This window comes from Vidua chalybeata, chromosome 2 (assembly GCF_026979565.1).
Source record: "Vidua chalybeata isolate OUT-0048 chromosome 2, bVidCha1 merged haplotype, whole genome shotgun sequence".
In the NCBI taxonomy this organism is placed as follows: domain Eukaryota; kingdom Metazoa; phylum Chordata; class Aves; order Passeriformes; family Viduidae; genus Vidua; species Vidua chalybeata.
The window spans coordinates 72,110,109-72,137,295 of record NC_071531.1 but is presented as its reverse complement, the minus strand read 5'-3'; the positions used below and the strand labels follow the sequence as shown (position 1 = coordinate 72,137,295).

Here is a 27,187-nt window from a genome sequence, read left to right as displayed (position 1 = left end):
TTCATTAGTTAATCTCTTAGTCGATATGAACTCAGTCTTCTCTTTGGGAGTTGGGGTATACACATCCACTCTGGTACGTGTATACTCCTTGTAGTCCAGCTGGATGTCATTGCTTTGCAGTTCCTGTTGGAGTGCTCTGTGGCCTCAGCCATCCAGCCCAGGGTACAAATGCCACATCTATCCCAACCTGCACAAACTTTTCTTATCTCCTGGGCAGTGCTCCCAACAATGCCCAGCTGTCCCTTATTAATTACTGTAAATATCAATTGTCATTTTTCTGCAGTTGGCAGGCAGCGGGTTGTTGAACGATAAAGTATTTTGAGAGAGTTGCATTTATATTCTTGAGATGCTTCCTTTGTGACTCTCAGAACCTAACCTAGTTATTAAGTAGCTGATAGAACTTGATTTTCAGATTTCAAAAACTACCCCTTCTACCAAGCAGTTATGTTCAAATTCAGAAGATGTGTTTTCTGCTCAGAAGAGGAGCATGTTGCACCTAGAACATGCTCTTCAGTCAAACTGTAAAAGCAAATCTGGAGTAGAGGAGTAGCTCATGGAGAAGTATATAAATTTGGCCTTTGTTGGCTATCCTGGTGCCAACCACAGCAATTTTGTCCCACTGGAAATGCTTCTGCAACCATTTGCTCCTCAACAGTTATGAAATTATGGGAAGATACAATTCAAAAGGAAATGTCACTTAGCATTTGGAAAAAAAATGTTTTCCTCTAGGAAATAAATAATCCATATGCTTTAGTGCCTTCCTGCTCTTCATAGTTAAAGTGGTTTTCCTTCAAAGAGGGCTCAACTTTTATGGAACATATGGTCGAAAAACATCAGTTTTGTCACAGGCTAGAATAATGGAATCAACAGAGTTAATGCTCCAGATCTTGGTATCCTTTCCAGTGGCAGTTTTCAGTAGATCCAATATTTCCTGTACCAGTACTTTCAGACCAAATGAGGCTTGTACAGTTAACCACATCAGGCTCCTTAGCAGCAGAAGGCAGTCATCAATGCCAGTTTGCATGATGATTAGACAACCACCCTGACAGCTGTCAGAGACTTACTGGTTTCTGCTCTGTCAGTTATTTCTGCTTTCTCTCTGGATCCTGCCATGAGCACAAACCTCAGATCTATCAGTGGTATTAGTGAAGGAGTTAACCCAACAGGAGTGCAGACCAGCACTTCTCTTTCATTACTTTCTCACTGTCTAATGCTAGACATAGTAAATACTGCAGTAGGTTGGTGGGAATTGTGATCCTCTCTAAAAGAGGCTTAAGCAAATGTTGTTCCATCTAGTTTGCAAACTTTGGGAAGTTAGATCAGCTATTCTTCTAAGAGAAGGATACCATTTATAAGTCACAAGCAACAACATATATTGGTACAAATGTGCAAAAAGAAAGCAGCAGTTGCCTCACGTATAAAATAATAAAGTTTTTTTGTGAACAACTGCTCTAACACCCGTCATTTGAGACTGTGCAGTCAGACAGCTGCTGTGGAGCAGTTAGAAGGTAGCTGGAGCATCCCTGTCACTTCCTATTAAAGACTGACTGAGGGTACAGGTTTGCATATGTTGCTGACCAAAAGTTTCCAGCATGGATGTGTTTTCTGAGTACTCACAGACTGCACAGAACAACAAATAGGTAATTCCCAGAGTTTAGAGTTGGACAAATACTGTTCGAGCCATAAAATAAGTATTAAATTCTCAAGTAAAAGTAAAGTGTTGTCTATGTTGTGATTTTCCTATGTTAGATGTCATTAGCATTCTTAGCAGTTAGGGTATTTTTTTGTGCTTTGAAATTGTATTGTTATAGCTGTCTGTTCCTGTAGTTTATTTTTGTTTTGAAAGCCAGACTTTGCTCGATAAAGGAATGTTAATAAGTAAAACTTGCATGTGAAACAGCATTTGAAAGTTCTCTCAATCTCTTTGTAGGCCATAGAAAAACATCTCATCAGAAAGTCCAATGGAGGACTGACCTTCATTGGGGAGTGGAAGAACGGGCATCTTGAAAGAAAGATGGGCCATTTGACCTGTTTTGCAGGTGGAATGTTTGCCCTTGGAGCAGATGGTTCCAGAGATGATAAAGCTGGACATTATTTGCAGCTCGGAGCTGAAATTGCACATACATGTCATGAGTCGTATGACAGGACAAGTAAGACTTATTGTTTTTCTAATTATTTCAATAGTTGAAATACAGCAACTCTTGTAATTATTGTTAGGGTTTGTTACGGACCTTGTCTAACATGCACTGGTTTTATACCAGTATGAAATTTTAACATCTGTGTATTTACTTCTGCTCTACATCATGGTGAGTAAATATAAACCCAGACTTTATGGTTCCTTCATGCATCTTTGTCCTCAGTTTTGGATCAGTCAGCTAAGATGTGTTATATGGGTATGGTGAGGAAGGAATTTGTGTGAACTCTTGTCCTCACAGATATATAGGGAAGTTTGTACTTCAGTATATACTGTTCTTACAGTTAAGTAGAGGAAAAAAATTATAAATAGACTTTTTACTCGTTTTAGTAATAGTGCATTCTGAATAAGTACAATTAAACAAGAGAGGATGAAGAGTACTGTGCTGACTATGAGAAGGCCAAAGGCCTGACTAGTGAGGAGGCAGCATCAGACTTCATTGTTGGGCTGGAAGTTTCTCAAGGTCAGTCTTTTGGACCAGGATTATTTTATAGTAACCTTGATGCTTGAAGTGTACTGATTATGCTTAGGGCAGCCATATAGTAATTAAAATGGAAGAGTCTCAGAATAGTAATCAGAGACATCTTGAGAACTGGACTAACAGAAATAAGAAGTTTGCCAGAAAAAGTCAGGAGCCCTTTGTCTGAAGTGGGAGTTGAAAAATGTCCTGGTCTGTATCAGATGAAGAATTTTCAGCAGAGATTAGATAATATTAAGACTGCCTTAGAAGACATGTGTAATTTGTCACCCTGAATACTCTGTATAAATCTGAATTTCAAGCAGAACAAATGCAGAGAAGGACCAACAGAATGAATAGAGTGACAGAGCTTTTATCTTACAGTGGGGAAAATATGAGAGATTGGCCTGCTCAGGCTAGACAAATAATACCGAAGAAAGGAACAAATTTATTGCCATCTCAAGGGGTAAACACTGAAGAGAAATAGTTATTTTAAGATATAAAAGAACACAGTTGTAACAAGAGCAAGATTTTAAGCTCGCTGTGGATAAATGTAGGCTGGAGATTGGAAATGGTTTTGCATAGCTATCAGAGAAGTCAGTTTCTGAAATACCTTCCCAGTAGAAATAATGGTAACTATAACTTAAGCAGTTTTAAGATGAGAATTCATGTATTTATTCACAGGATTACATTGTATCACTGTATAGTAGCCAGTCTTTTTAAATAATTCAGTCACACAAGTGATAATTTTATTTGGGTAGCAACAGTTTTAAAAAAAAGGAAAAGAAAAAATAGGAGTGTGATTAAGAAAAAAAGGGAGGACATAGCAGCTATTGTTGCATTCTGAAAAATAGCATTTAAATGTTTAATTTGACATTTAAAAATAAGCAGTGTTAAATTTACAGTTGTTTGAGCAGACCTAATTTTATTTCTTCAGAGGTTTATTCTGTACCCTAAGTAAATCAAAAGATGGGGGAGATAAAAGTTTTGATTACATATTTAATGACTGTATAAGAACACACGAGCAAGAAAGACTGAAAGCTGTACAGCTATAAATTTGCAATGCCCTTGTTTTCTTTTGTTCAGTCATGCAGTTCTGGGAATGTGTATTGTTTGTGTTTGGATGTTTTGGTTTTAATTTTCTGGTCTGATTTTTCAAAGGAAATTAAGAACCTACACATGCGAAATGTCAACTTCTTTGTTGTGTTTTAACAGCACGATTTGAGCATAATTGTACACTTTAATGGCAGAACTGGCTGATGGCAGAAAAAGCATCTTTAAGGGGGCAGACAGGCATCCTGGCTCAGCTAATAGGTTTATGGTTCAGCAGGCAAAGGGGATTGCCTGATTTCTTTTCTCCTATGGACTTGGGAGAACTTGCCCCATTTGGCATCCCCAGAGGAGAGAGAGAAGGATGCAGAGACTGTGTGCAGGGGATAGGCAGCTCTTCCTTTAGATGACCCAGCAGAGCTGCCCTTTCCTGTGTCATCCCACAGCTGCTCATAATAAATTACAGTATGCACCTGGTGATGTAATACTTCAGTATGAAAATACTGCTTTATGAAGCAATCTAAATTTCCGTAGCTGAGCTTAAGTCTCAGCAAAATTGAAACAGAATTTCACAGAATAAAAGCATTTCTGGAAAATGAGGGCATTATATTGACAACTATCATCAGCTTGTTGCACATATTGCAGGTTTGAAAGCCTGTTAAAAAAACCAACCTGATATTTCAGAAAGCTGGTTATTTTAGTAGTAGTACAGAGAAGCTGGAAAGTCCTGGAAACTATTCCTGATGTATTTTCTTGGGGATTATTCCTGATGTATTTTCTTGGGGATTAATGTCCCAGTGGCAACTGGCATCACTGCCATGTAAATGAGAAGTTTATGCAGGGACGTAGTCTCCCTGATAATCTGAGTCACCTATCAATGTTCCCCAGGAATGTCGGAGAGAAGACCTTAGACTCCAGACTAAGAGGCTGGAGAAGTGACTAGGTATGTTGTGAGAAGCTTGGGCCCTTGCCATGGCTCTGTGAAAATCCTTGTAGATTCTGCTTGAGCTGAGCATCAGTCTGTAGCATTCCTCAAAGGCTGTCTTTCTAATTCAGCAGATGGAGGAAGCTGGTGATCTTTGGAAGGTGAAGGCAGGGGGTGTAGTCGTGGTTCTGGTTTGCCTCTGAGCAAGGGATTTGTGTTTCCAGGATCTATTGGACATGGCAGCATGAGAGCCCCCTCCAAGGCTCTTCCCCTCTTCAGGAAATTGTGAATGCATGTGGCACCCCTTAGAAACACAGAGGAATTGAAAAGGCTTATTGATGGTCAATGAGAAAACTTAACTGTAACCAGAATATTCTTATGATATGTAGTCTACACATGCCTCTGCTTCCTACCAACTCTACTATTTTTTGTACCATAAACTATCAATAGATTAATGCTGCAGCCATCCTAAATCTCCCATCCTGTGACAGGGGATTTCAGGATTTTCCTGTAGTACCATTGTGCCCTCAGTTTGGAGAGAAGATTGAGAAAAACAAAAATAGGAGGCATGTGCTGATCTGTGTGCCCATTTACCAGCAGAAGAAATCATAATGCTGTCAGTGGGCACCGGTAGGGCCACAAAAATATGGCTTCATGTGCTCATGACACAAGGTTTCTTGATGTTTAGGCTTATGTGAGTACTGCACATCTTGAGGTGTTCCAGTTTCTGGGAATTCGTTCTTTGTTTTTCATGCTTAATGTGCACCACTGAGAAACGTGGCACAGGCATAAAATAATTGGCAATGCGAAATCTGTAGATGGCAACAAAAAAGAAGTCCAATGAAATCAAAAGAATAGAAAGATCACTAACAAATCAGTCTGACAATCAGTTTTCATAGGTATTGTAGAGGTTAGATAAATAAGCAAAATTATCTGTATAGATGGCCTTGTTTGCTGATCTATAGCACACAGTATTTTTAGTACACTCTGCCATCCCTTATGCATAAGAATTTTCCTAGCCATTAGCTGATAGTGTGTAAAGTATTGACTGACTACAGAGAGATTATTTTAGGTGGAAATTTTTTGCACTTCTTTAAAGTTTCTTGACAAGAGCTGTCGTGGTACAGCTTTAAGCTGGTTTTATATGTGACAATTCTAGTGCAGAATAAGCTAGATGATTAAGATTTCATCTGAGACATATGCAAGGGTATGAGTAGATGCTGTCTCTGCCCCAAGACTTTCAGTAAGCAACTAAACAGGCAAGGCTGAGGAAATGAGAATAATAATATGTTTTTGTGAGACATCTGAAATAGCAATGTGTGTTGATGGAATAGTTCAGAGTCTCAAACAGAAGTGTCTTGGATGTTCTCTTCCTCCAGTTTTGTATGAATTAGAGCCTAGCAAGTATTATTATCATTATGAATCCTTTCTTTCTTTCAGGAAATTTATTGCTAGAGTGATTGTAGTCTTAAAGAAACATATAAAACAGACAACAATATTTTCAAAAATACTTATGAAATTAGAAATATATTTATCTGAAAATATAAAGATTTGCCCTTTTTTTGGCAGTCCTAATACAGCTCTCATTGAAGTCAACTTTATGTCAGTTAAAATCTTTTAAAATGGTGCTTGTTCAGTTTTGCAGTTTTGCACTGGTATGAAATTGTTTATCATCTACTCTCCCTGCCTAGACTATAGTCTACCAGCGCTATTAATATGAAAATATTTGGATTATTCTGTGACCACTGTAAGGCCATTGTAAAATGGCCTTAGATGGTTCTAGGCTCAGAAGAATGGCCCCTGAAAGGTACTGTGCCCATAAGAGCTTCTTTTCTTTAGTCAGCTATCAATTTTACATCCTTGGTTTCAGATAAGAATTCGGTGAAATCATCACAATATGCAGAATTCACCCATTCTTGGGTAGTTTAATTTCTTGTAGAGCCCAACAGCATTAGGAGTAGGTGTGAGTAAATAATTAAAGATTTAATGCACGAGCAGACTACAAAGCAAGAGAGGACATCACAGTTTCTGTAGGTAGTGGATCACCAGAACTGCCTGAAATCCATCTTCTTTGGTGTATAAGACTAACAAAGCTCTCATGTTTCCCTGATTTTCAAAAGGCTTTTTAACAAGTGTTTTACTAAGGCCCATTAGGGACGTTAAACAGTTACAATCTAAGCAGCAAGTATCTGCATGGAGGAAGAAAATGGGCATAATATAGAAAACAGGATAGAGGTAAATAGTCCACTCTTGCAATAGGTAAATGCCGGTTAGCCAGCAGTACTCTGATATATTTTTTATATATATATGTGTGTGTGTGTGTGTGTAGGTGTGTAAAATGTATACTGTATTTATATACATTATAAGTGTATAGTATATTTACATATAATATTTTAGTATGTATTATATAGAAATAAAGCATACACATATATAAATTATCAGAAAAGGGCAGGAACAATAAGCTAAGTGTGTTGATAATAGCAAAAAAAGTACTACACAAGGACTTTATGAGGTTGAGTAACTGCATAATAAATTGCTAAATTAAATCCAGTGTAGTTAATTGTAAAGTGAGGCACCTATGAAAAAAATATTTCTAACCTCACATATTAAATGATGAGTGCTAACTGGCCATTGCAATTCAGGAAATTGCTTTTGAGATTATGAAAATGTCAACTCAGTAGCACTCAGGTAAAACAAAATGAGAAAGAGAAAAATAGAAAATGTCATTATGTCACTGTATTAATCTCACCTGCACTTTTTTTTTTTTTTTGGTTGTATTTGCTGGTCCTCTCTCATTTTACAAAGGATATAGTAGAATTGGAACAGTTGCAGAGAAGGGCAAGAAGATTAACTAGAGGCATGGAGCAGTTTCCATTCAAGGCACAACTGAATTGGATAGTATTAATCAGGGTGGAAAAGGGACCTTCTAGGTAGGAATCAGCAGATTTGCAAAATCACATAGGGATTGGAAAGTGGTTCTGCATCAAGCAGGTATTAGAGATGTGGAACTCCTTAGCAGAGATTGTTTTGGATGCTCAAGGCTTACACAGATTTAAGGAAGCACCAGATAAGTACTTGGGAAATAAATCTATTAAGAATTACTGACTGCCTAAAAAAGTATGTCTAGTTTGGGAGAAGTCTTGAGCTCAAAAAACAGTAGAGGCTGGTAGAAAAGATGGAAAAAGGTATCTCATATACTTGGTAGGTGCTTCCACTTCCCCATCAATGTCTGATTTTGGCTATTGTTGGAGATGTGATACTGGAGCAGACAGAATTCCATCTGGTCCAGTATGACCATTCTTATATTCAGAATTTTGGATAATCTTCTCCATTTTATAGTGAGATTTATTTAATTTTTAAAGTAAAACTGATAAAGTGGCCTATTTTGAAAGAAGTGCAGTAAACATTTCTTGATGGAGTTTCCCTTACCATTCAGGTGGCTGAAGCAGAGTGATGCTTTTTCTTCTGGCATCCAGAGCCATAAACTCTTGAAACAAAAAGATTAAGGAACTTCTGGAGATTTTCTGCTGGGGCATGCACTGAGAGTTGCTCATGTTTTTCATTATAGCATTCCAAGGTTCCCCTTTCAGACCCATGAAACCTTGATTATTTGAACCTCTAGCCCATAGGAATTACATGATTAATTGCTTTGATAATTTTTAAAGCTTGAGTGCAGCTTCAGAGTTTGGCACCTTAAAACTTCTCTGCCAAAACAAATGGTGAGGTGCAGTAATAAGAGTACATAATTAATGTTAAATTTGAGGACCATACAAAATATGTGTAACTTCATATTATAGACAGTTTTTCTACAGGTGTGTTGTCTTTATATGAGTATCTCCCAGATGCTGGCACAGGGCTTTTACAGGTTCCTTTAAGGGCTTAAACAGTGAATCTCTTAGTTCAGAGATTTATTTTCAAGTGTATTTAAGACTTCATTGCCCAGTTGTAAACCCTTTACTTGAAGATCACAGCACATCATTCACAGTGGCCGGACAGCACATCCTTAAACCAACAGTTTGCATAAAGATAGAGGTTATTTGGTATGATACTACTTGGTTTAGTTACAAGATCTTTTCCTACTGTGCTAGGTGGGATCAAAGGACATGGAAACCTGTGTTGACCCTTTTTTTCTTTTTTTCTTTTTCTTGTAAAGAACTGATGTCGGTCACTTCAATTTTATCCTATAATTGAACGTGTTACTGTGTTTATATTCTTAGTGTTCCATTAGTTTTCAAGAGGATTACTGTAGTCCTGTCAAAATAGGTAGTTTTCTCAAAGGAATTAGATAAATTATTCATAAGAAAAATTATAGTCCTCAACAGTAGGAAATATTTATGAGACTGCTTAAAGGTTTTAGGTTTTTTTTCACAAGCTTGGGATATAGCAGTCTCCTACCCATCCTTCCTGCAAAGATTGGTATGGAACAAATTTTTTCTTATTTTTCTTTCTTTTCTGGTTGTTTGTTTCCTCTGCAGCACTAAAGCTGGGTCCAGAAGCATTCAAATTTGATGGTGGCGTGGAGGCGGTGGCAGTACGGCAGAACGAGAAGTATTACATCCTAAGGCCAGAGGTGATTGAGACCTACTGGTATATGTGGAGATTCACCCACGATCCCAAGTACAGGCAGTGGGGCTGGGAGGCAGCACAGGTAACTGTATTAATTGTCTGTCAGTAATTTAATTTTGTGTATTTCCTCTTCGAAGCCACTTCAGTCTTATGATAATGAAACACTTGGAGTGGCAATTGATTTTCACAGTTTCCTGTAAACCAGGGTACATATGAGGGTGCACACAGTTATTGCTATTTTGTATCTGCTGAGTCAGATGCTCAGGTGGGAGGTGCATTCAGCATTACACAGCCCATGAGTCTGGTCGTGGAAATAGAACCCCCTAGTCATGACTCCTACTGTTGTCAGTAGTGCACAGCCCCCGAGAGTTTCTCTACTTCCCTGCTATTGCTCCAGCAGTCTTTGGAAACAGCTCAAAGCCAGTTTCAGAGATGAGAATAAACATTAAAGATAACAAGACAGTAATGAAATATTTTGACTACATCCAGAGGAGATGAGGGAAAAGCAAAGGAAGAGACAAACCAGGAAACTGGGTAAGTTTATTCTGTGGCTGAAACCCAGTTTTGCTCCAGAAGCAAGAGATCAAGAAAAGGTGGGAAGAGATGCCTGTATTCAGAATATTTAGCCAAGCTCATTACTATCCATCCCTGAGCACAGCTGTAACACCTAGAAGAGGCCAAATATTTTACAGTTGTGTCTTAGTGTGGTTTTGCCTTTTAGTCTGTTTTATTCCAAACAGAATTATGTTATTCTGGAGACAGGTTCCACATTTGTAGCATTTGTATTCCAGAATGCATTGCTGCTGTCTCCAAAACATCAAGCATTGAGTCTCATCATCCCTGCTGCCTAGACTATGCATATTTCTAACATGGCAAAGTTAATAACCTACTCCTTGCCTGTGTAGATACTACAAATTCTTGCTGATCTAACAAGCTCCTTTCAGAAGTTATGGCTGGATAATCCAAGCTGAGGTGGGGTTCTTTGCAATAGGTTAAAAAAATGTACAAGTGTGAAGATTTTCAGGCCAGGATCAGTCTCTTAAGCACACTGCAAAGCATGTGTTTTAATTGTATTTTGCTCAGTTTTCTCTATTTGCTTTCATTATCTTGGTTCCCATTAATGCTTTCAAAACAAACCCTCCCTTCCTCCTCCTCTGCCTCCAATTTTCTCTGTGTGCAGGGTAGGATTTTATTTTATCCTGTCAACCTCCACTGAAGTTGTAAATCAAGCAGCCCCTGTGCTTAATTGCCTCTGTCCCTACAGACTGCCTTCTTCTGCTTTTTTCCTTGATAGAAGATTTCTTTATCGAACATAGCCATAAAATATTTTTGACTTCTTCATAAATAGTTTTGCAAACCCCTCCTTCCCACAATTAGGAATTTTCTTATCCCACCATCATACTGACACAGAACCTTGAAGCTTTTTGTTCCCTAGGATTTTCTGTTCATTGCATATAGATAATAAGTTCTTGTGTTTATTCTTCACACCTACTCACTACTTTTTCTTCTTCCCTATCACACACAGCTCTGGCTGTGTTTATTTCATCATTTATAAATAGAGAAGAATATGGTGTGACACGCAGAGCAGTTGGCTTACTGCTGTTGTACAACACTGTCTGAATTTGTCTTCCTTTTGCCTTCCAACCTCTGAAGCATACTTGGATTTATTATCTATATTTTTTGACAAAACTTATGTACTTTAGTGCAAATCCTATGTATGCTTTGTTCAAGGTCTGTTTTGTTGCATCTCTCCAAATCCAGTGTCTCTGGGGGAAAACAGGAAGTTCAATCTTACATTCCTCAGTGATCATAAATCCCTGTGACAGGGTCTCTATCTCTTTCCTGATGAAAAAAAAAGGCTAATTCTCCCTAATACTGTACTTAACACTAGAGACAGCATTCATCTCAATTGTATTGGGCCAGTCAAATTGGATGATGGTGTGCTGGGGGGCTGGCTGAAGTATTACAGAAATATGCATGCAGGATATTCAGGGTAAATGCAGAAAATCACTAAAATCCTTTTCAGGCTAATTATTTGAAAGCAGTAAGAGCCACCACTTCACAATAGGCATGTCAAGCCAATTACTAATCTGAGCTGTGTGAATGAAGGGTTCAATTAAGAGTTGTGGACTTGTGTATCTCACTAAGTAGGACTGCACCACAGAGGCAGTGAGTTCATGAGAGCTTCTACTAACAGTGAAAATAAATAGCCAAGACCTGAAGCTTGGGCTAACTTCAGGCAAATTGAGGACTGAGAGAGTGGAATGACCTATAGCTTTCTGCTGTCATGAGACCTCAGCTGCACCCAGATCTGGGGTCCTCAGCACAAGAAAGACATAAACCTGTTAGAGCAGGTTGCAGGAAGGGACACAAATATGATCCAAGGCTGGGAGCACCTCTCCTACAAAGACAGGCTGAGAGAGCTGGGGTTGTTCAGCCTGGGGAAGGGAAGGCTTCAGGGAGACCTCATTGCAGCCTTCTAGTACCTAAAGGGGGCTTATTAAAAGAAGTGAGATGGTGTTTTTATGTGGGCAGATAGTGACAGGACAAAAGGCAATGATTTAAACTGAAAGAGGACAGATTTATATTAGATGTTAGAAAGAAATTCTTTATTAAGAGAGTGGTGAGGCACTGGAACAGATTGCCCAGAGAAGCTGTGGATGTAAGTGTTCAAGGTCAGGTTAGATGGAGCCCTGAGCATCCTGTTCCAGTGAGTGGCATCCCTACCCATGGCAGTGAGGTTGGAACTAGATGATCTTTGAGGTCCTTTCCAACCCAAGCCATTCTGTGATTCTACTTAGAGAAGAAGAGTAGACAGAAAAGAGCCAGACATAAGTTGGAGGTAAAAGAAATATGGTTTCACAGTTTCGTGGGTTAGAAGCTGTGAGTACGACAGCTGGTGAAGAAACCGGCACAGTTTTTATGGGCATGTTGTTGGCACAGTCAAGAAAAGTCGCATATGCCACAAAAAACACCCTCAGAGAAACTGAGGGAGCTGGGGTCCAATCTAGAAGCACATCAAATTTTATTTCCAAAGAACCTAGGTTCATGTTGACCTCCCTGTATCTTACAGGCCCTGAAATTTCACTTTATGTCACTTTTGAGTCAAGACACATGTATTTGGCAGGAGTATACTGTTGAATATTTTCCTGTTCTATTCTGTATTTGAATAAAGGAAAGTAGAAAATCCACTACTTCTGGTAGTTTGTTCCATTATTTATTTATTTTTGCTGTTAACCCCCTTCCCCCCCATAGTTTATTTCCCATTTGAATTTGCCTAGTTTCAGCTCTCAATCACTGGGTTTTCCTATGACTTCCTATGCCATTTAAAAATGTCCTTTCCCCCATGCTTTATTTCCAAAGAATTTTCATAGATCATAATATGTAATGTCCTAGCAGGAACTCAGACTGAACTGTCTTTTATGGCCATGGAAGGATTTGAAGTGTCTCTGCATTCCAAAGGTTGTCTCTACCTTCCAGGCTAGCCTGGGTCTGCAGTTACACAGTCTTGATGACTAGATTTAGGATTATGTGCCTGGTTTTATGAAACTCATTTTGTTTTGCACCCAGTTACCAGCAGATTACACTGTCTGCTGTTACTTACGTATGTCATTTTAGCCAGCAGCAGTGTTGCAGTGATTGATAAAACTTCAGACTGTTCCTTGTGGATCTCTGTGAGAGAGAGATGATGATGTGATGATTTTGCATTGCCAGTTCTTTCTTAGAGCACTGTCAGTCAATTTTAAATTGAGTTACATTGATATGGTATAGTGCTGCCTTGTCTTCCCATAACATCTTAAATACCATGTCAATTGCCTTAGAAGCTTTTAAGTTTATTACAGCTCTGCAGTTACCTTTATTTGTCAAATTTGTAGCTCTCAAAGAATGAAATCAAGCTTGTGACCAAGATAGTTTTCTATAAAACCATGCTGATTGGTGTCAGTTATCCTCTAATTTTTATATATATATATCCATGCATTTCTGTAATTGACTGGAACTAACATCAGGTATGCCATCCTAAAATTATTCAGTCTGCCTCATAATGGTAGCAATATTACCTTAATACCCTTCCAGTCATCTTGGAGTTTCCCTGTATTCTGTGGTGCAATAAATCAAGCATTGTTTTATCAGGGAGACTGGTCTTCAGCTCTGGAGTGAAAGTATATCTGGGTGGCAAATCAGATACCACTACATCTGATTTGCTCTGAGGTCTGTGTGAAGACAGAATACTGAGAGTTTCAAGTGGCATTTAAGCAGCTTGTCTGTGGCACCAAGCTTTTCAGCCAGTGTCCCGAAGTTCTGTACAACTCGGAATCAAGGACAAATTATTTGTTCATGTTTTAAAATTTTCTATTTGGATGAATAGCTGTAAAGCAATCTTTCAGAGGCTTTTTTCCTGTACAGTTCATTACTACATGTATTATGTAGAACTCTGATCAGCTAGGGTAAATCTTTGCCTATTCTGAACAGTGTTTGTCTTCCCAAGGAGAAATTTCTGAAGATACGAGGTTACTTGGTAACCGTAAGGAAAAAAAAAGTGGATATAGAGCATACATTTTCTTTCTCCAGGCTTGTAGGCTTGCTGGTTTCATCATTGCACCTAGTTACCCAAATATGAGAACTCTACAGCACAGAGCAGGATCTCAGTTCTATCCATTAGCTACAATTTCCAAAATAAGTTTTGTCTTTTACACTGGCTTGAGGATTTAATTCTTCTGAAGGAAGGAGATGGTGACCTAACAGTGGTGCCACATATTCCTTGTTTTCATTTTGCCACAGTCACTAGCAGGTTTCTCCTGTACAGGCTGTGGCACACAGCATCAAGGTTGCTGACTGGTTGACCTGATCAGACTGTATGCTGGGAATTCTGGGAGGAGTTGTAAGCACTGGGGCTTCCTCCTCCATCTTGCCATGTTTCAGAGCAGACACAAGGTCATGTTCTGCATTATTATAAAAAGGGATAGTGCCAAGAGCAGGCGCTTCATTTTCTGCCTATAAAGCAAAAGTGCTTTGGCTCTTGTTTATTCATATAACACCTGCCTGGTGGCTGTAGGAGTTCTGGGGAGGAATATGCAAATGGTTCTGTAAACAGCATATGCATTATTTCTTCAGAAGCTAAGCAATTAAGTTTTTTTCTTTCCTTTTTGTTTGTTTGGTTGATTGCTGTGGTTTGATTTGTGTGGAGAGAGTGGTGTTGGGGTTGTTTGTGTTGCTGATGTTGTTTGGCTGCCATGTGGTAGCTAGCATCACTTTTGTTGTGCAAGAGCATGCACACAAAGAGATTATCATGCATTTGGTGCTGTTGGATTAGATGTGTCACATACACCTTTCTTTTCACTGTAGAGAAAATCTGATCAACCCAGATGTCAGCATGTGAGTAGTCTTAGTGTAGCCCTGGCCTGTACCAGTAACCAAATATGAAAATAATTCATTCAGACACTTTCTCCTTTTAGACTCAAGTCCCAACAAAAAATGGAGCATTTCCATCTAAACTTGGAGAAGGCTGTGCTTGAGATAAGGAATTACAGCAAGCATTTGATTTTGCCTGTACCTTTCTTGGCTTAAATTCAGACTCTAGAGCCACAGCCATTCCAATAACATACTTTTGCCAGTCTCTCCACTTGCTTTTCTAAAAACCTTCCTTTTCGGAAATTTGGAAGAACTTTGTACAGTCTGGATTATTCTTTGGTCCATGAACAGTCTCAGATTTCCACAGGTAAGAGTGTATTCTAGGAGGATGTCAGCTGTAGTACCTGCTGTGCTGTGACTTACTGTCCTGGGTATCCTGCCCAACTTTTTACTTTTCCTTCTGATTTCAGCAACAGCATCTGCTGACATTCTTTGTTCATTTGTCCAGTGGAAAATTCCTCCTTATCTCCCAGTATTTCTAGTATGCAAAGGCGATACTGAGGTCCTTGAAGAGTTAGTTTTGACTGAATCTGTTTTCTCTGCATAAAAAGGGCATCATTCAAAACTTATTTGCTCCCCTGCCTTTACTCCCCTCAGCTTCTGCTGAGTATAACTAGCAAAAATCAGAATTAACAGAAATGTGGGCCTAAAGCACCATGTGGAGAGGAGCTTCACGCAAGGCTATCAGGCTGAATCATAGATTACTGAGCTACAGGTGGCTGTGTTCAGTTGTTGGTAATGAGAGACATCCCAAGACAAACATTTTCCTTCATACCTGATTCTTTTCTGTCCCTGCATGAATCTATTAAAAGAGTTGGTATCTGCTGAGGAAGCACAGTCAAAGCAGCAGGGAAGCACAAATAACCTGTGAATCATTTCAGAGTTGTTTCTTCAGAGCCAGTTTTAATGGCTGATATCCTTGTGTGCTGTAAGGTCGTGCATGCGAGTGGAATAATGAAAGTGTAGGCGGGAGGTGCTCTGAGCTACTAACACTTTCCAGTCTCCTCCTCTTCCACTGTGCTTTTCACAGTACTGTATTGGAGCTGGGGGGGGAGAATCCATTGGCCCTTTCCTTCATGGATTGTGCATAGATTTAAACTCCATGCTTTGAAGGTAAAGAGATCTGCTGCCGTCCAGCACGCAAGGTGACTTGAGTTTCAGCTGTATAAACAGGAAACTGAGAATAGCATGGGTAAGAGAAGGAGATGAGGGGAGGAAGCCGCAGCTAGTGGAGTTACAGGATGGAATCAACAGTCCATAAAGATTAAAGAATAAAATAAAGTATTTTATTTCTACTTTCAGTAAGTCTCCATGACTAGCTACCAATCAAAGAATTCCTATAACTCTTCAGACTCTTCCAGCTCCAAAATCCAGGGATGTTTGTTACCTTCCTGTGCACATCACAGCACTTATTCCATTGATTTGACAGATGGTCTACCCAGTGTCAACGATGAGGAACAGCATGAGCTCAGAGAAAAAGTCTGTGGAGTTCTTGTCATGTCATCAATATCAGCCAACAGTAAATACCCAGGAAAGAAAGTGTTCTTCCCCAGAATCCTTTCTTAGCATGTAGCGGTTTGCCAAATGTGGTGTCATTAATAATCCTAGAAGGATGCGACTTCTGTATGTGTCCAGTCTCCTTTTCTTTCATTTTCAGCATAAACTGTTAATGTCCATAGCATCTTTCAGCAAAGAGATTCACAGCAGAAAAATGCAGCACAAAAAGAACCACTGTCTTTGTTGATCAAGCTTGATACTTTAAAATTTCCAAATTTTGTTCTACAGTTAAATTCTGTGTCTTTTCCGTTCCTTTTTGCAGGCAATTGACAAGTATTGCCGAGTTAGTGGTGGCTTTTCTGGTGTCAAGGATGTGTATTCCTCATCTCCTACATATGATGATGTACAGCAGAGTTTTTTTCTTGCTGAAACGTTGAAGTAAGTCCTTTTCACTTCTGCATCTTTCTGTAAAAACTCACATCTAAATTCTAGAAGATGCTCCCTCCACAGGTAGCTAAATGAGGCAAAGACTGATTTTGAATATTAGGAGCACCAAATGGAATAAAAAGCAGGTCCTGAAAATGGCAGGTTTTGTGTCTGATTCAGGCATCACAGCGTGTTTCACTGGGAAAAAGGAACTCCAAGTTCATTGTGTCTAAGGGGATAGTGTGGCTATTCTATCCTGCTGGCTCCTTACCAAATTCCTTTAGGTAATCACACTACTTTGTTGCCTCATGTTACCATTATAAAAAGAAAGTCAGACACTGCTACCTCCTCTGTTGTCTTCTTTAATTTTATTTCACTTACTCCTTCAAGTTCATTTTCTGGAGACTAAAAGCAGTGGTCCCAAAGAGACAGGCAGCAGGTTCACACAGGTGAGGTCAGAGAAACAGTACTTCTCCCAGAGCTGATGATGTATGATTGCTCTGCCTATAAAAGCCAAATAAGAGAATGAAATCTGCTTCTAAGGCGTTTCTGTGGTGGCAAGGATGACTCTTGATGTATGACCAGAATCTTGTCTGCATCTTAAATAATCACAGGGAGATCTGAAAATTCACTGATGCATCATTGAGTAACTGGATATACTATAGTGCAAGCATTGCAGATGGTGGCAGTTCTAGGAAAGAACTCAGCAATTTTTACTGACTTTTGGTTTGGAGCATTTCCTGCTTGTGGAACAAAATGAAGGTTTATTGAGGAGCTGGATATTAGATGTTTTTGACATTGATGCAATTGGCATTACCCAAACCAGAAACTGGTTTCACAATGAGATAGCCCAAATGAAAATAAAGATGGAAGGGTTTGGTGTGATGTCATGAGGAAAACAAAGATGTTTCTCAGAAGAGGGGCATAAAATATGTCTTAAGTAATACATGCTATAGTTTTTTTCTGCTATTGATGATTACTTCTGCATATTCATTCCTCTCAAATTCAAATTTGGTAACTGTCCCAAATATGCTTTATTGCTGCTTGGATACTTCAATTCATTGGAGATACACAGCAAATTTGAGAGTTTTGAGCAGTACCTGGAATGAAGGTACCTGTTGAGTGGCAAGGATCAAGATGGAGAAATAGGTTCCTTAAGTTATTCAAAGGAAAAGTGTGAATCAAATGAGGAAGGTGAGTTTGAGTACAATGAAATATTGCTGCTGTGGTGAGAAAGAGCTTGGAGAGCTGCAGCAGGAGAGAGCGAGGCAGAAGTATTGAGAAAAGGAAAGGCCTGATGCTTTAAAGACTAATGAAGAGTGTGAAGAAGGAGACAAGATATGTGTGATAAAACTGAATCATCTCTGCAAGAAATTTTTATTTGTAAACAGTAAATAGATGAGGAAGGAAAGAAAAAGTAGGGCTCCACTGACTGGATTGTGGATTGAGCTGGCAAATAAAGGCAGCAGAAGAATTCATCAGGCAGTGACACAGGGCTGAAAGCAGCAGACACTCCCAGTGTCCGATGGAGAGAGAGCGAAGGAATGGCAGAACAAGTGTGCGCATTCTGGATGTGGCAGAGTCCACTAATGGGAATGACACCCTTTCCTTGTCAGGTGCAAGAGCTGTCTTTTTCTGGGTGGCAGGAAAGCAAGCAGGAGGTGAGAGATCCTGTACACCTACGCTGTTGTGCTTGCACTCACACAGCCAGGTTTTCTGTAACAAGGGAAATGTCGTTTGAGTTTTAGCTGTTGTGTTAGGAAACTTTGACAGATCCCTACTACCAGTATGTCCTACAGAGTTATAGCACAGCCACATTCAACAGTGTGCATTAAGATAAAAGGAACAACAAATACTTGTTTTCTGCATATGCCCAGTAATCCCTATTTTGTTGCATGCTTCATGTCCTCTGCATTTTATTATGATGTACAACATCTGTGAAAACCCTCTGCACAATCTATTGTCCCATTTCCTCTCACCAGAAGCTGAACCAGCTTCCAGAACACCGATGACAAATCAGATACTGCCTTGCTTTAGTAGCTTCTCTTGTGCTGCCATGAAATCTTTGATTTGGATTAAAGAGGATTAGTCATTTCCAAGTGGTTTTACTCCATTAAGAAAAGCTATTTGACAATTTCTTCTCTGCTGTCCTGTCCCCCAAATACTTGTGGTTGGTGTCTTGATGTTTGTTTTACACTGCAGGTCTTTGAAGGGAGACATGAAAAACAAAAGTTTCTTGGAAAGATTAAAATGCTGTGTTTAAAACAACTTTTTATTGAAGGACTTGATCATAATAAAAATTACTTCAGATCATCATAATAGGGAAGGTTGTGTGTGTGCTGTAAAAAGATTGAAAGCAAGTAATTTGTTTATAGCTGTAGCTGCTGAACTGTGAGGCCTGACGATGGTCTGTTGCCCCTGCCTGCCTGTGCTCTGCTTTAATACCTATGTTTTTCATCTCTGTCTTGGTATCCAGGTATTTGTATCTGCTTTTCTCCAATGATGATCTTCTACCATTAGACAACTGGGTTTTTAACACAGAAGCTCATCCTCTGCCTGTTTTACATTTAGCCAACACCACACTGTCAGGAAATCCTGCATATCTATAAAAGCAGCTCTATGAAGAGGAAGAGAGACTGTTTTCAGCTCTGTTTTGTTTACATGGACCACTTGAGACTTTAGCAGGAGGGGAGACAGACAGACAAGACACTTGGTAAACCTAGACCCCTGAGTCAAGCAAGTATTGGCATGGGAAACGCAGCTCTTCAACATATAAATAAGTTAAAAGTTCTGTTTTCTACATGACCAAAACACGTGAGTGTGATTTTTGCAGGACGGAGACTTCACATGCTTTGAACCCTGGTGAGACATGGAATCTACAGATAATATTAATGCAGCAGCACAAGAAAGAAGAGGCTTTCCCATCCAGGGAAAGGACCTTGCTGCTTGCTGTTGCAAGGAACAACACACGGTCACCTCTTCAGATTGGGTGGGTTCCAAATACCTTGGTTTTATTTTCCTTTCTTTTTTCCTTTTTTTATTTTTTTATGATGGCATGAACAAAGCGACACCACTGCACCAGCAGCATCAGGATTTGAATTTCTTTCTGTACCTGTCTGAATTTTCTAAGGAGCATCTGTCCAGACTGGCAGCCATTCTCAGAACCTCTAATCTGTTAGACCTAAACTCTAAAGTACAAAAAGTATTGCCTCCTCATTTTCCCTTTCAAAATAATGCTTATATCCAAAAAGAAAAAACAATTAGTAAGCATTTGGCTTGTAGTTCACTGTCAGCAGAGTGAGGTTAGCTCATTTGGCAAGCTTAGTCACAGTCTGGAGTGTATCACAGGAGTAGGAAGGAGCCTAAGTTTCCCTTCCTCACAAATTATGTCACATGAAAAAAAACATTCTCTTCTTAGTCCTGGTTCCTTCAGCTAAATAAACAGAGATGACAACATGAGCATAAGTTTCATGATTTATATAGGAGGATACAGTATATGGAACTAAAAGAAGCTCCCCTTGAGCTAAGCAGTGAGAGTTTGCTGCTCTGTATTTTTGTACACAATCTGTTACATTTCATTCTTTGGATATTATTCACAGAACCTTCTCTGCAGGTATATGTGTGTCTGACAGAAGCCTAAAATTGCCTTTGATTGACTTTACAAAACTTGCTTTTCTTCTGGGTGCTCCAGTACAAATCCAACATGATCTTTGGAAGCAGCCTAACATCTCTTATATGTGACTGGAAAAAGAAACTGAAGAGTCTCTTCTTTCATTAATTTATGATGCTGCTAAATGTATGGGGTATTTTCAAGTACTTAATGGCTAGGCTGGATAGTATCACTTAAATTGAGTCTTTTTCAGTCTTCATTTTTTTGCTAAAAAAAATTTCATCTTTCCAGATCTTTTATCTTATCAGTTTTGTCTTTCTTGATCTCTTCTTACTGTTGTTCAGAACTCTTACAGCTCAAATTATTCTTTTTATTCCCCTATATAGCTCTCAGGTTTTTTTTGCCATGGTGACTGGCCCCTTTGTTGACAAACAGCCTTTAGGTGGAGGTTTCCCTCCTAATTAGTGCACAGGTTGAGTCTTTAAAAAATCTTGATGATGTTTTTGCACTGAAGCAAGTGGGAGAACTTTTCAGTGAGCTACAGTAGTACAGCATCAGATTTAAAGGGAGTGAGTGCTATTTTCTCTCCTCAAAAATGTTTTATATTAAGTTTTATATAAAAAAACTTGGCTCCTTATCATATTATAATACATCTGACTGTAGAGTTTCCCCCCAAAATTAATCTTCATTTGTCTGTGTCACTAATGTAAACATAGAAATTATCATATGATCTAAGTAAAAATATTGTCAGATGCTTTTTTCCAGACAGTTACTTTAGTCTAAGAGGAAGAAAACATGGGGCTTGGGGAAAGTTTCAGTCTCAATGTTTGTACCTTAATACCAGTTGCTTTGTTACTGTAATTTGCAGCAGTATCCTAAAAAATAATTTGAGAACTTAAAAAGTAATTAATATAGTAAAGAAAACTGATTTCAGTAATTGTTTATTTAAAATTAGAAGTAGCTTAATAAAGGAATTCTTCTTACTGGCCCCACATTAATTTATTTTTGTAATTATTATTCAATGACTTACTGAAGAACTAGTAATTTTTCATTTTCCCAAATTCAGATATGCTGTGTTTTCAAATTGTTTTTCTGATCCTATGAAAACTGTTATTAGTTTAAAACTGCACTCGATTGCCTTGTTCTCCTACATGGCTCTGGGTATATAGAAGAAAGAGGAAAAGCAAACCCTTCTGTTAAAAAAAAAAAAAAGAAAGAAAGAAGAAAAAATAATAAAAGCACCTGATAAATGTAGGTGTAAAATGGCTGCCAGTCTGTTCAGAGGAAGGTCAAGGAGTCCCAGAAACAGCAAACTTGCTTCTCCTCCTCCATCTCCCTCTTGTGAATTAAAGAGAAACCCTTCAAATTTAACTTCTCCATGAATCCTAGTGGGTTAACTTACTACCACAAAAATGCCTGAATTGAAGACTAAGCCATTTCATATTATGGGATGGTGTTCTTTTCAAAGCAGATGTACAGAACTGCTATTTCTTCTTTGTGTAGATAAGCAGCAGGTACCAAATAAAGGACTTGTTTCTTGTTTTCCAGTTACCCCAATAACAGTCAGTTTATTCTCCATCACTCTTTAAAATACCAACTGGCCTTTTCCTCCAGAAGCTAATGATGTGCAGAGTCTATCAAAAATAATGCATTTTAAGGATTAATTGCTGTGTTTTTCATAAATTTCATTCTGAGATTTCCTAGATCAAGCAGAGTTTGGAGGTTATGTGTTCTGGCTGAGGTACACGCTTAATTACCAAGCACCACAGATATTGAAACTTCTGACTGAAGTGATGTGCCCTCGTTCTGAGTCCTTCACAGAAAAGTAGGTTCTGATCTGCAAAATGGCATTATGTGCAACCCAAAGTTCAGACTGTTTTCCCTCTGGGTACATAAGGTACAGTAGAATGTTGCCATTTTCATTCTGTTGCTGCTGTCTTACTTTCTTGAAGATAAGAGTGTAAATTTAAGCACAAAAATGACTTTTTAGTCCTAGCTGTTTCTGAGTCTTGCACTGTACTCTCTAACAAAACAATCCTCATTTTCTCTAGGTAGCTGTCCCATTTTACAACTTCTACAATACCCTCTCCCCATACAGAATGAAATAAAAACCAGAAAATCATGTGCATTTTTGGCACACTGGATTTGGGCAAGAGCCTGGAAATCCCAGAACTGTCTATTTCCTGTTTGCATGCAGTCAAAACAAGGATGTATGATTCTTTTCCTAATCCAAGCCTCAAACTTACCTGTTGGTCAGGATCTGCCAGCAGTAAATTTTTTTTCTAACAATTAGAGCTTGACTTTTCAAAGAGGCCAGATTTCTGCAGCTTCCATTAACAACCCTGGAGCTATGCATGTCCTACAGTCAAGAAGTCAACTTCTTAGCATTGTCCTCTAAATAAAAAAAAAAAAAAAAACAAGCCCTTGAATGATATTCTGAGTGTTAATTTTGCTGCACAATATAGTCCTCCAAACTGAATGTTCAAGGAAAGTACAGAAAATAGCAAGTGCCCTGGAGTAGAAGGAAGAGCAAGTAGTTCCCTGTGCCAGTCACACCTTTGCTGTTCCTTCAGCTCCCTGCTCCAAATTTGTGGATCACTGTGTTCTAGCTCCCAAACACTGACATATTCTCCCACAGTATTTTACAAGATTTGAATATTGCCTGGGTTCTGAAAGGTGGCAATAATTACACACTCTGTGTAATGCCATCCTTTAAGGTTCGAGGTGCACCCCCTAAGAAAAGCCCTGGTGGTATTTACACTACTAAGCCTAGCCCATGTTTATAAGAGGACAAATAAGAAACAGGCTTCTTGATACCAGAGAAAAATGAAAGCAAGCTCTTGATCCATACTGTAGGTGGGAGATCAGTTCACCCTGAGTAAGACATCCCTCTTTCACTCCTTGAATTTTGAGAATTTTCACTCCTTTGAATTTTGAGTCTTTTGACTCAAGAGTTTGAGTTGCCATACAAAGAGGAAGCCCAGGCTCTTCTGCAAGTTGTGTGCATACAGCTGTAGCAGAGATGATAAGCACGAGCTGCTTCAGCTGTCAGCACCTTCTAGCAAACTGCTCTGTAATTGCCCAGGAAAGTTGGGAACCACCAAAGTCAGAGGAGACAGCCTGACCTGTTACAGTGAATTGTTGCCTTTAATCCTAATTGCTTGGTGGAAGTTGGATTTGCATTCTGCCTTTATTCTTGCTTTGTCTAAAACTGACAGATTATTTTTTCCTCCAAAATAATAAAAGGGCAAAAGTCTATCTTCTGATATGGAAACCTTCTGCCTCTGACCTGGAATCCTGCATATGTACTTTTTACAGATAAAAATAATATTGTATATAAAAAAGATTGAATAAAGAATGTCTTTAAGTGAAAAGGGTGTGGTTTTTTTCCTTTGCCTCCAACAGCAGCATCCTGTAGCACTGAACTGTGAAGCTGACCCTATTCCAAAGGCTTGGTGGTGTTGCAACATTCTTTCCCCTGCAGCTCTGCTAAGAACTTTGTCAACTTAAACATGTATCAAGACCCCTTGTTGCAAAATTAAACCCCTGTACCCTATACTTGCTTCTGACAGGTCCCTGTAGTGCTCAGATGGCTCTCAAGATGCAGCTTCATGCACTTTGAGGCTGTTCCTGGGTGCCATTGTGAAAGCCACCAAACCTCACAAAAGTCTGAGATTTCTCCCCATTTCTCAAATCTTGTGAAAGTGGCTAAAAGGTTCAAAGATGCTTTTAGATGAGAGGAAAGGGTCAGGCAGACAAGCAGTTGTAGTAAATAATTAAGCCACCAGGTTAAACCCCCAGCTTTTCTTGTGACTTCAGTAGCCAGTGAGTTGGGCAATAAAGTCTGTCCTCCATCCATTCCTCTGCTGTGTGGGAAATGGAAAAAGTTTCCAAGTGTTATTCACAGGGAAACTGGTATGAGGAAATGGCTTCAGCTGAGCTTGTTTTCCCTCTGCACCTTGAAATTCTCCAGAACTGCTACTATAGCTCTATGTTTTTACAGTACAGCCAGTGAATAACCAGATCTGCTTTCTGATTCACATTAACTGTAGATGATCCTTTCTGTCTGACGTCACCCATGTTGCTCATACGTGGTACCTTGTTTTTGTGATGGGCCAAGACTGCCAGTCCTTGTGCCTGCTTTATATCCAATGCCCAACCTGCCCAGGGTGCTTCAGCTTCAGGATACAATGATCATAAGAGGAAATTGCCTCGAAAGTGCCATGACTTAGTGCAACACATGGCCCCTCCTGTACTGCCACGCCATCCATCTTGACATCCAGTTTTCCATCCAGCTGTTGCTCTGTAGCTTCTTGCACTGGTGCGTTCACAATGCGCCCAGCTCCCAATGGCAGCGTCACTTCCAAAGCAGCAGCTTTTGCATCCATTGCTCTCCCTGTGGTGTCCTCAGCCCCTGAGCTACCTGACTCGATTTCACTTGCTGTAGCAAGGTGTGTCCTGTCCTTTGTGGTTGCACTGCATTGTCTGTGCCTCTTCAACAGTGAAGTGCTTCTCGCCTCTGCTTCCACCTCCTCTGAAACAGACGTTCTTTTGCATGTTCTCTGCCCAAGGGATATATATAGGGAATATCCTCTTTTATCTCTCCGTTGGCGCTCTGCCTGCATGTCACCCACCCACCCCTCCCTTCTCTTGCAGACTCTGTGACTGTGTGTGCTCCTTCCTGGAGACCATGTGCCTTTCCTATGCATATTAATTAGCTGTATTTAAAAATCCTGAAATTAATCCTTTAATGGGTTATTTTTAGCCTTTGTCTTGTAGCTCTGGGAGCTGGCTTCTCTCAGTGCAAAGCCATAGGCTTTCTGTGGGCTTTGGAAAGGAAGTATTACTCTATCTGTGCTGGTTCACGTGTGGGATGTGTGAAGGCTGGTGACGGTGTGCTTGCTTTTTTTTTTTTTTTTTTAATATGAAAGCAAGAGTCTTTTTGACAATATTTCAGGCTGAGCCAACTCCCATGAGAAATGGTTTGCGAAAGAGCAGTCACTCATATAGCCAAACTTACTTGCAGGTAAAAATTCAGGGAAGAATTTGGGGAGGAAGGGAAAAGCACTGTGTGTTCATGTGTACCAATAGTGTCACTGTTTGCTTTCTTAGGGTGGTTTCCAGGTAGTTATGGGTGACAGGTATGATGTCTGTGTGTAATGGTAAGAAGAATTTGTTTGTAGAAAAATCTAGAAAGAATTGTCAATACAGTGAAGGATACATTGTCAATACAATGAAGGATCAGATAATGCTGAGCCCTGGAATAGCAGAAGACAAAAGAAATATATAAACTGGAAGTGTAAAGTTGTTCCTCCTGGGACCAGGAGCAAAACCTTTCACTGTAATCTGGGGTGTTGCCAATCTGAAATCGGTAACAGAAAAAATTGAACATACAGTCTGCCATAATACACAGATCACCAATGCAGGGTGAAAAAAGCAAGTGAAAATTAAAATGGTTGTGCTGAGTCAAAACTAAGGTCTGTCTGACCTCATATCTTAACTCTGATCAAGAGCAAATTGCAACAGAAAAGCAGGAAAGTGAATTTTGATACTTCACAAACGTATCCTGAAGTGATCGGCAGCTTCCTGAGCCATAGGTGGTTATCTTGGTGTTTAATAGTCCTTGACATCCATGGGAGGGGTCTGTTCTCTGGAATTAGTCTAGTCCCTCATTGAATCAATAGTGGCTGTCAGGGAGCACAACAAGCTTTGCCAAGGAGCCTCATGGTGGAGACAGGCATCCATGCACTGAGAGGGTGTTTCTGCTGAAACAAGAAGCATGTCAGTGCTATGCAGAGATGAGTGAACACCTCGGAGATGTGGTCTGTGGTTCTGGTCCACCTGTATTCAGGAGGACTTGTGTCAGTGGAGACAGGAGTATTGAGGCTTACCAGGGAATGGAGAGTTGGAATCGGGAGAGGTGAGAGAAATTCAGCCTGGCAAAGTGGAAGGTTGAAAGAGGGGATATCTGCTGTCCACAACACATCAAGTGGTTGGTCAGCCTGGAAGAGAAAAAAGCTGTTTTTTCCTGGAGGACAAACCTTGCACAAAAGCCCCACATAAACTGATACCTGCAATGCCTGAATAATTTCTGAAAATGAGATCCTAGGAGTAGAAAACAAGTTTATCTGCTGAATAAAAGGATGATGTTTTGTGTTTGCCTGCAGTTTCGTGTACCTGAATCAAGGATGTAGGTCCTTTGTTGTCCTGCGTTCCAGAACTCCTGTGGGATCTCCAAGTCTAGGGTTGAATTTACAAAAGCTCTTTCCTTTGTTCTGTTATCTGTTTCTAGGGCAGGGCGATTGTAAAATGCCATTGAATCAGGAAGTCAAAAGCCTTTCATAACTTCATGGATGGGATTTACTCATTCACATTTGCTATGCTGTTTGAGTAATGATGAATAGAAATTCACCAAAAGACTTCCTATTAAGTTTTCTAACACGCTTATCCAATGACCTTTCGCCACTGGATTTTCTGTGGAGAAATCAGAAACAGATTGCAGCGTGTTGGAGCACAGTGTTAACAACATAGAGACACCAATCTCTTTTGATCTAAAGATTGTTACTGAACAAAACCCAAGTAACTAAGAATATTATATTAAAACAAAGGAGTGGTACAGTCTGCAAATAGAGTCCTTTGTGCAGTAATTCTTACACAGCAAAATAAGAGAAGATCATCAGTACCCTACCCTCAGGAGAGAATCTCTGAAGATACTCTCTGTTGCATGCATTTAAATTCTTTTTGCACCCAGGTCTAGATGGCTCATCTTGTCCTTTGTTTGGGTACACATCCTGTTATTTCTTGAGGCGCTTTATGCCTGTAGGCTATTTCTACACTAGTTAATGTTCACATCAAGGGATTTCCCTGACAGTTCTCTGGCATTTTTGCAAGTGTTCTCTTAGCTCTGCACTGATACATGGTCATGCATTTTGTACACGTTAGCCAGGCACATAATTTTAATTTGAAAGAATTTTTATTTAATTTTAAAGAATTTAATTTAATTTTAATTTAATTTTAAAGAATCCATAGATTTTTGCTGTTAGTGTGCTCAAA

General features: G+C 39.4%; 1 protein-coding gene across 5 annotated transcripts in view; it reads left to right on the top strand.

Annotated features, from left to right (window-relative positions):
• The window catches only part of MAN1A2 (mannosidase alpha class 1A member 2), a 134,329-nt gene extending 110,821 nt beyond the window's left edge, over positions 1 to 23,508 (top strand). Inside the window, exons 10-14 of one of the 5 annotated variants that reach the window (XR_008429225.1) lie at positions 1,931 to 2,150; positions 9,102 to 9,274; positions 16,421 to 16,536; positions 19,001 to 19,237; positions 19,358 to 19,427. Coding sequence is in view for 4 of the 5 variants with exons in the window: in XM_053934634.1 (XP_053790609.1) it covers positions 1,931 to 2,150; positions 9,102 to 9,274; positions 16,421 to 16,536; positions 19,358 to 19,583 (735 nt within the window). In the remaining variant the exon portion in view is untranslated. Of the gene's footprint in view, positions 1 to 1,930; positions 2,151 to 9,101; positions 9,275 to 16,420; positions 16,537 to 16,608; positions 16,671 to 18,726; positions 18,806 to 19,000 lie in introns of those variants that run through there. The other 4 variants (XM_053934634.1, XM_053934635.1, XM_053934636.1 and 1 more) reach the window with 4 other exon arrangements.
• The last annotated feature ends 3,679 nt before the right edge of the window (positions 23,509 to 27,187 follow it).